Source organism: Neovison vison, chromosome 4 (assembly GCF_020171115.1).
Source record: "Neovison vison isolate M4711 chromosome 4, ASM_NN_V1, whole genome shotgun sequence".
NCBI lineage: Eukaryota > Metazoa > Chordata > Mammalia > Carnivora > Mustelidae > Neogale > Neogale vison.
In genome coordinates this window covers 11,410,898-11,420,540 of record NC_058094.1, presented here as the reverse complement: position 1 = coordinate 11,420,540, position 9,643 = coordinate 11,410,898, and the positions used below count along the sequence as shown (strand labels likewise).

The window sequence follows — 9,643 nt, the reverse complement described above, 5'->3', positions numbered from 1 at the left end:
TCCCAGGAGCCTCACTCTGGACACAGACTGAACAGCACAGACCCGTGGGGCCGCGCATCTCATCACTGAGAATTTGCAAATGGCCACCGCGTGAGGACCACGAGGCCTTTCCTTCCAGACACCTGGGCAGCAGGTTTTAATGTAGAAGGGGTTGTTACATGTATTCTTCACTAACTCCTCTAAATTCAAGAGGAAGGTGTCACGCCCCACTTGACAAGGACAGAACCGCAGGCTGGGTGAAGGAGCCTGACGCCAGCATGGAAGGGGAGAGCGCTCAGGCCCCGAGAGGATTCGAAGTCTTGACTGCCTGCTCCCAGCTGCGGCCCGTGCCGCGCCCTCCCGAGCTCCTGTCTCACATCTGAGATGGCCGGAAATGCCCGTGGCGCACACGCTGTGTGAACACGAGGGTCAACCACACGCACACGTTGGTTCTCCCGACCCCACCTCAAAGCCCCGCGGCTGTGCGTCTAGCGCGACCGCGTGAGGGAAGACGGCCGCCAGGACGCTGCGGGCAGCGGGCGCCCGGCCGGGTACGTACCCACCACTCCTGGTCCTCCTCCCCTGTGACGACAATCACCTCCCCCTCCATGAAGGTGAGCTCATCGTCATTGTCCGCCTGGCAGTCGTAGATGGTCTTCACTCGTCTCACCTTGTTTTTCCCCTTCAAGACAGAAGCGGGGCTTTAGTGGGAGAAAAGGACACACGACCTTGTGCGTGTGATTTAACCTCACTGAGCCTCGATTTCTCCTCTGTCTAGGGGGAGGCCTGTCCGCCAGGAGCCCAGGAGCTGTGAGCTCCCTCTCTCTTCCCGAGCACTCGGACGGAGCCTGGCGTCGGGAGGGCCCGCTGCCCATCATGTTCACAGGCAAACCGCGGGTGGGGATGGAGATCCAGCCTCACCAAAACCCCCGAGGCTCCCTGCCCTCCCCACCCCCGAGAGCAGCTTGCAGAGATGACAGCAGAGTCTAAAAATGGATTTGGGAAACATGATGTAAAGAGAAATGTGCAGCTTCTGCATACTGAATGCACAGCATAAACAAATTTCTCAGTCCCCTCGCGGAAGTACTAAGTCAGCACATGCTGGTTAAACAGGGCGGCGGCCCGCGCGGGAGGATCCCAGGCAGTTCCCTGAAATGTTCTAATTTGTGATCAGTTTTCACTTGTGCTTTTATCTGTTGGGACTGCTGGTTCTTTGCAAACAGGAAGATGGAAACAGACAAATCCTCTACTAAAGGTTTTTGGAGCCCAGCTCATTCAGTAATTAGTATGAAAAAAAGCAAGCTGTGTCTCTCTGTGCCCCGGTGTCTCCCTTAGGCCCCCTGCTCCTTTCTGCAGCCTGTCCCGGGACGTGCTGGCTGGAGGGACCGCAGCTGTGCGAGGCTTAGTGGTCTCAGCTCCAAGGCCCTCAGGGGCTCCTTGATCATGGGGAGGATTCGATGAGGGCATAAAACCACGGTCAAGTGCAGAGCCTGAGCCGGCATCTTGCACAAGGCCATCTGGGGCAATGCTGTTTTCATAATGAGCCAGGGCAGAACTGTCGTGTGGAGGGGGGCCTTTTGGTTCTCACCGACCGTGCTCCTCAGCCTGGGACACCAGGGCCCTTGCTGGGGTGCAGAAGACGGCAGGACCAACGACCACTGAATCCTCTGGCCCAGAGAAGTAAGTAATGGGCCCAGGTGCCGCAGCGAGCGCAGGTCGTGAAACCCGCCTGCTGAGTCCAGCACCCACGTCCCTCGCCACGAGGCTCGGCTCTGCCGCACCGCGGAACCCCGGCTGGGGCACAGGCCCTCCCTCCAGGTTTCGGAGTGTGGCAGAGTCTGCCAAAGCCTCAGAACTGGCCTCTACCCACCGTGTTGATTTTCCTGGGCAGTGGTACAGGCGTCTCAGGCAGGGTGGGCGTGAGGTCAGTGGCATCTTCGGACGCTTGCTTTTGGATGGCATCTCGGGACTGCACGTTTGGGGAGAGATCTGCCGGGTGTGACTTCTGGGTGACGTCGGGGGGCTGCTGGGCCTTGGGGGACACTTCTCCAGGCTGGGACTTGGCCAGCAGGTCTCCCAGCTGTGGTTTGGGAGGCAGGTCCTTCATCTGCGGCTTGGGAGGTAAGTCTGCCAGCTGGGGCTTGGGGGGCAGGTCGCCCAGCTGGGGCTTGGGGGGCAGTTCTCCTGGCTTCGGTGGCAAATCTCCGATTTGGGGTTTGGGAGCCAGTTCCGTGGGCTTCGGCGGCAGGTCTCCGGGTGGTGGCTTCTGTGGTAACTCTGCCAACGGCGATGACTTCTGGAAGATCTCGGCTGGGATGTTGGCTTTGTCCAGGGAGAGGTGATGGCTGGTTTCTGTTTTCCTTAGTGCCACTGTGGGAAGCAAGCACAGAGAGGGAGGTCTCCAGAGGGGCCCCAAGGCAGGGAAGTGCTGCCCCCTCCTTTGGTCACCGGGAGGACAGGGCCCGGTGGCAGTGGGGTGCGTGTGTAGTGTGTGCTCGATCCAGGGCGAGACCCAAGTGCACAGGTGTGCAGTGCCCATTCTTAGAGGAAAAAAGCTGGAAGCCTGGAAGGCGTCCACATGACCATATGTGATTTCATGCCTCAGTTACCTAGGAACGGGATGTCCAAACTAATCCAGAACTAAAAAAAAAAAAAAAAGACTGAAATACAAACAGGTTACAGAAAATTAGACATATAGAGTTAGGTTTTCCACAAAACTACCACCTAAACAGCCATTTACAGTAATGTCCCGTAATTCCTTCTGGACTCTTGCACACATTTTCCATAGACAGAACTGTGATCTGCTTTTATCTATATACTGCTTTAGAAAGCGCATTTGCCAGGTTAGTAAAATTCCTCTAATGGCAACAGACAATTTTTAAAAAGATTTTATTTATTCATAAGACAGCATGAGCAGGGGGAGGGGCAGAGGGAGAAGGAGAAGCAGGCTCCCCACTGAGCAGGGAGCCCAATGTGGGGCTCGATCCCAGGACCCTGAGGTCATGACCTGAGCCGAAGGCAGGTGCTTGAGGGACTAAGCCACCTGGGCAGCCAGCATCACATAATTTTTAATGTTGGATTCTGTCCCATTCTGTAGCTGTATGAGAATTTAAATTCCCCATGTCTCTAGGATTTCCATACTACATACGAGGTCAAAGGTCTCTCCTCCTGCCACCTCCACCACCCCGCTGAGGAATCTCTGCTCCACTTTGGCGATAGAGCCACACCTACTTAGGAAACCCTACACCAGATTACAACACAGACTTTCTAACTTTGTTTCTTGTCCACTTACTATGTTCCAGAGACTGTGGAGGCTGGTCCTCCCTATTCCCTGTACAGCCACGGGGTCAGGATTCTAGTTTGTGGAACCATTCCCACAGCTCTTGGCACAGCTCTTTCGGTGGGACCTAGGACACCGAAGACAGATCTCCGAGCCCAGCTGCACCATGTGCTTGACTTGCTGTGTGATCTTGGGTAAATGACACAACCTCCCTGTGCCTCACCTTCCTTCTTTCTTTTTTTTTTTTTTTTTTTTAAGATTTTATTTATTTATTTGACAGAGAGAGATCACAAGTAGGCAGAGAGGCAGGCAGAGAGAGGGAGGAGGAAGCAGGCTCCCTGCTGAGCAGAGAGCCCGATGCAGGACTCGATCCCAGAACCCTGAGATCATGACCTGAGCCGAAGGCAGCGGCTTAACCCACTGAGCCACCCAGGTGCCCACCTTCCTTATTTCTAAAACAGGAGTTAATACAGGTAAAGAATTTGCCAACAGGCCCTGGCAGGCTCTAAGTATCACCTCTAAGGATACTATCACTACTGTAAGGCAGGGTTCTTTGAGGCCAGGATTCATATTTTTACTTATCCTTGGAACGCTGGCTCCTGGTATGCATAGAGGCCAAGCATATCATCTGCATTCAGCAAGGAAACAGCTGGCTGAGGCACACTGAGTAAGTCACACTAAGAATTGCATTCTGGAAGAACAATACATTCAGAAAGACACTCTTACAGTTTACTATGAACAACAACAAAACAAAACAAAAAGAAAAGATGAACCCCAGGGCTGGCAACCGTCACAAGCTGCCCTGTGGCTGCCTCTGCTCATGGCCTGCTCAGCCACGTCTCAGCGCACGGGCTGGCCCTTGACCTTCAGCTGACAGGGCTCAGCTCAAGGAGTTCAAGCAAGCCAGAGTCCTCTCCTGCAAGTCACACACCGGGTGAAGGCCAAGTCTGAGGCAGCAGTGAGAGGGGCCGGGCATCTTCCCAAGGCGGCGGGGCTGGCCAGCCTTGCTGTGCACCACTCACGGGGAACAGAAACTGTACGCGCCAGGCGGATGCAACCCCAAGACATTCGAGTCTGGTTGGAGGAACTGGTTCTTTAGGAGGGATGGGAGCCAAGCAATGCGATGCCTGTGGCCGAACGTGCGGCCCGGGGCCGTTCACAGCGGACAAGCTGCGCTCCGTGTGGCTGCGGGATGACAGGGCCCACCTAACACTTCTCGGCACCAGACAGCAGAGCACCGTGCAGCCAGTGAAAGCTGTTTGTGATGGAAAATGTTTCTGATGTATTATGTGAAAAAAAAACGCCCCCCCTTAAGTCAAAACCTAAAACAAAAAAAGTACAGTAAAAAAGATAAAAACTAATTGTGTATGTTGGGTGATATGACAGGTGGTTTGTATTTTTATTCTCTTTGATTGTTATTTTTAAAAATCTTCTACAATGAATACATGTGGTTTTATAATAGGGAGAAACAAAATAAGAGAATTTCTCCTCTAGGGAAGCTTGCCCAGCCTTTGGCTATTCCTTTTCCAATTTGGTTTTATGTTTTCCCCTTTCCAATTAAAAGTCCTTTCTGACCCTCCTACACTGTTGGTGGGAATGCAAGCTGGTGCAGCCACTCTGGGAAACAGTATGGAGGTTCCTCAAAAAGTTGAAACTAGAGCTACCCTATAACCCAGCAATTGCACTACTGGGTCTTTACCCTAAAGATACAAATGTAGTGATCCGAAGGGGCATGTGCACCCGAATGTTTATAGCAGCAATGTCCACAATAGCCAAACTATGGAAAGAACCTAGATGTCCATCAACAGATGAATGGATAAAGAAGATGCAGTATATAGATACAATGGAATACTATGCAGCCATCAAAAGAAATGAAATCTCGCCATTTGCAACAACATGGATGGAACTAGAGCGTATCATGCTGACTGAAATAAGTCAATCAGAGAAAGACAATTATCATATGATCTCTCTGATATGAGGCATTTGAGAGGCAGAGTGGGGGGCTTGGAGGATAGGGAAGGAAAAAATGAAACAAGATGGGATCGGGAGGGAGATAAACCATAAGAGACTCTTAATCTTATAAAATAAACTGAGGGTTGGTGGGATCGGGCGGCTGGTGATGGACGCTGGGGAGGGCATGTGCTGTGCTGAGTGCTGTGAAGTGTGTAAACCTGGCAATTCACAGACCTGTACCCCTGAGGCAAATAATACATTATATGTTAATAAAAATGATTAACTAAAAAAATAAAAAAAAAGTCCTTTCTGAACTGCCTTTTTAACTCTGAAGGAATGACAGGCAAACTTCCCCCCAAACTGGATCACAGTGTCACTGCTGGAGAGAGACCCATTAGGAGTAAGAAAGAGACGCTGGGGCATTGACTCTTTCCTGGGTGTCATGTGCAGGCCGGCAGGGGCACGAGGCTGTGAGGGTAGCGTGGTGGGAGGCTCGGGTCCTGTTCACTGAGAACACAGAATCCAAGTCATTTGGAGGACAACAGAGAAGGTGTGAAGGAGACGAGGGTAGGGCAAGGGCGAGTCAGAGGACCCAGCAGAGGGAGGGCAGCAGGCAGCCTCAGAGGACTGCGTGAGCTCAGGAGTCAGGAAGCGGAGCAGAGCTGCTGTCCGGACTCGGGTTCTCCAGCCCAGAGCTGGTCAAGGGAGCAGAACCGGCACAGAGAGGGTTAGGAGAGACGCCTGCTTACGAACCAATGTGGGACAGTGAGAATGGCAGCAGCCATGGGGGGTAGGCAGCTGGGCTAAGCACTGCTGTGGTTTGAGAGCAGGATGAAGGCAGCTGGACAGGAAGGGGGAAGGAATCACGGGTAACGGGTAACGTGTGACAAGTGGGGGAAGAGCACAGGGCTGACTCGGGGGCAGACCGCTGACAGCGGGCACAGTGCCCCGGAAACACCTCAAACTTCTCTGGGATCAGGACAGCCCTCTGGGCAGAGGTTAGAAGAGGAAAACAATGACTTGAGATGAAGACTCAGTAAATCCAGGGAAAGCTTCCTTTGTGTTCCACGGAGAATGAACTGACAGCCACCTGGGACTCTCTCACTGTACTACACAGGAGCCCGGTCAGTGCACTGCCAAATATGCCACTTTCCCAAAGACCCGGGGGAGGGGTAGATCCCAGCTTCCCATTGTGAATCCCTAACTTTGACTTCTGGGGACAAAGTCTTGCTGTCGGCACGGAAACCCATGGGACGGCCACGAGTCCTTTGAGCCTCCATCTGCCCTGTGGCCTTGCAGCCCTAAGTGAGGATGGATAAGATGAACCAAAGGCGTCTGTGGGTGTTCTCAGCTCCCAAGCTGGAGCTGGCAACAAAGAAGAAGGAGCAGATAAGACAACGGACATGCTGGTCTTATGGATGAAAAGCTCGATCTGGATTAAGGAAGATCTGGTCAAAGAACCGAGTGTCTTTGCTTGGCAGGGAAGCAGCATTTACAGACACTGCTTTCTTGTGCTTCTCAGAGCACGAGTATCTCTACTTGGCATGATGGATGCCATCCCAGCAAAGGATTTCTGTGCCACGGAAAGTGAGGGGCTTTCTGAAGCACGACCTCATTTCATCCTCACAAAACCTCACGAAGCAGGTATTCTTGCTCGTGTTTACAGGTGAGGAATCAGGCTTCAGGAACCTTCCGAGTCCCTGGCCCAGGCCACACGGTGAGTGGCAAAGCTGGTACTGGTTCCCAGGTCTCAGACTGTGCTTTGCAAGAGGAGAAGGAATGGTATCCCCAGACCCAGAGATGATAGCATACCTTCTAGAAAAGGACTGTGGTTTTTTGGGAAAAGTAATAGTGTTTTGCTAATCACAAAAACTGAGTTTATAAATATCTTTCTTTGTTGAATAGGTACTTATTGGGCACCTACCACATGCCAGATGCTGCTTTAGGCATTTGGGATTAAGCCATGAACTTAAGAGACAGAGACTGCTGTCCCCTTGGAGGGCACCATGACAGTCTAATTATGTGAACACAAGAAAGAAATCTTACCTTTCTGAGGTAGTTTAGGAAGAACTCTTGGACCAAGGGCAGTCTTTGCAGAGCCGGTGCTAATTAATAAATAAAAATCATTTAGTATCTCAAAATGTTAAAATATCGCTAGTGATCTAATATTCAAGGAAATCACAGAGTTATGCTGAATTCTCTAAAACCCCTTTCAAAATTTCTTCAAGAAGAGATTACAGTCTGTTTTCCATAATTCAGAATTTGGCTGGGGAGGACCCAGGAAGGGGTGAACAGGCCAGCTCTAGGAATGACAAAGCCGCCACCTCCGCGCCTCAGGGAATGTCTGAGTGTCCGGCAGAGCATGACCGCAGGGGGCCACACAGGATTGTGTCTCCACACAGGACACAATCTGCCACCCTAACTCTTGCCACCCCCCTTCCCCAGGTGAGGACACTGATGTCTGGGGACATTCAGCAGAGGGTCCCAAGGCTGGCCAGTGGAGGAGCTTATAAATGGAGACCTCGTTCCGTTCATCCCCAGAGCGCAGGGTCCTTGGGGGCACCAAAGCAGACAGTGTGGGTCTCAGACCTCAAGACTCTCCCTGAGCTTTCCCTCCTCTTGGAGCACTTACAAACTGAGTGGGGAAAAACACCCAAGTCTCGGGAACAGAAGTCCACCCCGTGGGGTCTGAACGATCCAATGCCCCTCGCACGCCCCTGCCTCCACCGATACGCCAGGGCTGCGGAGGGCACGTGCGAGCCGGCTCCCGCGGTGCTCCTTCAGCAATTCCCAGAGGACGCCAGGGCCCGGCAGCCCCACGGACGCACAGCAGTCGAGCACCCGAGCACCCGAGTCCTCTGTGCCAAGAGCGCCTCTGAATCTCCCATCTGTCCTCTTCTGCCCTAGGGTGTCCCAAGGATTGGCTTTCCCCTCTTTGTCTCCTAACTGCATTTAAAGGAACAGGGAAAGCCAAACCCACCAAACAAAACAGAGTCAAAGAAGCTGAAACGCACTTTCTGTCACCTCCAGGCTGCTCTCTCCTCAGCCCTCGTGAAATCCTACTGCCCCCAGACTACGGAACGCAATGTCCCTGCGAATCTGAAAACCCAAAGCTGAACCCCTTTGGCGCATGTTCTCAGGGAAGCACACGTGCCGACTACTGACGTGACACGGCGGTGGTTCCTGACCGAGGCCCTGGGCCAACAGCGAACGCCTGTGAGCCTGCGCCGCTTCCTGCACAAGCACACACGAGGCCGCCACTGTGTGCACGGGCGTGTGCGTGTGCACGGGTATGTGCGTGCGTGGGTGGCTTCTCCTTAAAAAGCGTTTTGAAGCCACTCTCCATGTATCGGACACTCTCTCCCTCTGGAAGAAGACCCCAGAACTGCAGTCTGAGTCCCCCCCCCCCAGCTGGGTGGGAGGGGGACGGAGCGGGAATGATGGGCGGGACGTGAGGGGAAGCGATGTTGGGACGCAGAGTCTGGGCGACCAGTGGGTTGAGTCCAGCTCTGACATCTGCCACCACTTAACCTCTCAAGCTCTCAGGCCCTTCCCTCAATTATACAACGGAAGGAATAGTAATCGGTCTTTCTGACCAAGACGTCAAGACTAAGTAGGACAGTAGCATTAACATAAGTGGAGACTTTGTTTTGCTCTTTGATAAACTCTAGAAAGCAATCCCCCTACACCAGCTGACTCCTTCTCCCCGAGGTTTTGGGACTGGAAGTGGCTCTTTGTGTCTCTATCTCAGATCAGGCCTCTGGAGAAAACTCTTTACATCGAGATTAGACAGATGTTGCCCACAGAAGATCTTCCAAAGTACCCTGCTTCCATGAAAGGAGGGAAGGAAGGGAGGCTGCTTTTAGCCTAGCTTAAGCAAATCTTACAAATGGGGCACTTGGACAGTCCTATTTTTATGTCTGAAAATCTCTAGGCTCTCAGATCTCCCTGAGGACTGTTTTAACTACCAAGGCTGTAAAAATGAGTCAAGAGTAACAAAACAAAGCTACTTAATTAAAAATTAAAAATACAGCCTCATTCTGGTAGACTCTGACTTGAGGGAAGCGAGGCCTGTCCCCATCGGGAACCTGGAGGGAGCAGAGCCTGGCACTGGACACCCCAGCCTGCTGATGTGCCTGGACACAGTGGCTTATCCCGGCTGGCCCCGAGGGCCAGGTGCACAGGCAGTATACGCTTCGTTTCCTCTCCCCATCAGCACCAGCTGGCAGGCCACACTTGGAATATATTGCCGTAACACCCGTTTCTAGAATTTCGAACAGCGAGCTGTGATCCCCGCCGAGGGAGAAAGGTGAAGGCGGCTTACCTCGATTGCTGAGACAGTCCCTCAAACTTGTTCGTGGTCTTACTTGATGACGATGGACCCACATCATTACCTACAGGGAGACATCACACATCACGTTGCATCTTCAG

General features: G+C 52.6%; 1 protein-coding gene across 5 annotated transcripts in view; it reads right to left on the bottom strand.

Moving 5' to 3' along the window:
* Positions 1-9,643, bottom strand: part of LOC122904295 (CYFIP-related Rac1 interactor B) — a 520,830-nt gene that overhangs the window by 172,537 nt on the left and 338,650 nt on the right. For 4 of the 5 annotated variants that reach the window (XM_044244939.1, XM_044244940.1, XM_044244936.1 and 1 more), the window contains 4 exons: positions 9,537-9,606; positions 7,259-7,317; positions 1,850-2,349; positions 539-661 (listed from right to left, as the gene is read on the bottom strand). The exons of the other annotated variant lie outside the window; for it this stretch is intronic. In XM_044244939.1, the coding sequence (XP_044100874.1) occupies positions 539-661; positions 1,850-2,349; positions 7,259-7,317; positions 9,537-9,606 (752 nt within the window). The remainder of the gene's footprint in view (positions 1-538; positions 662-1,849; positions 2,350-7,258; positions 7,318-9,536; positions 9,607-9,643) is intronic. 5 annotated transcript variants of the gene reach the window in all.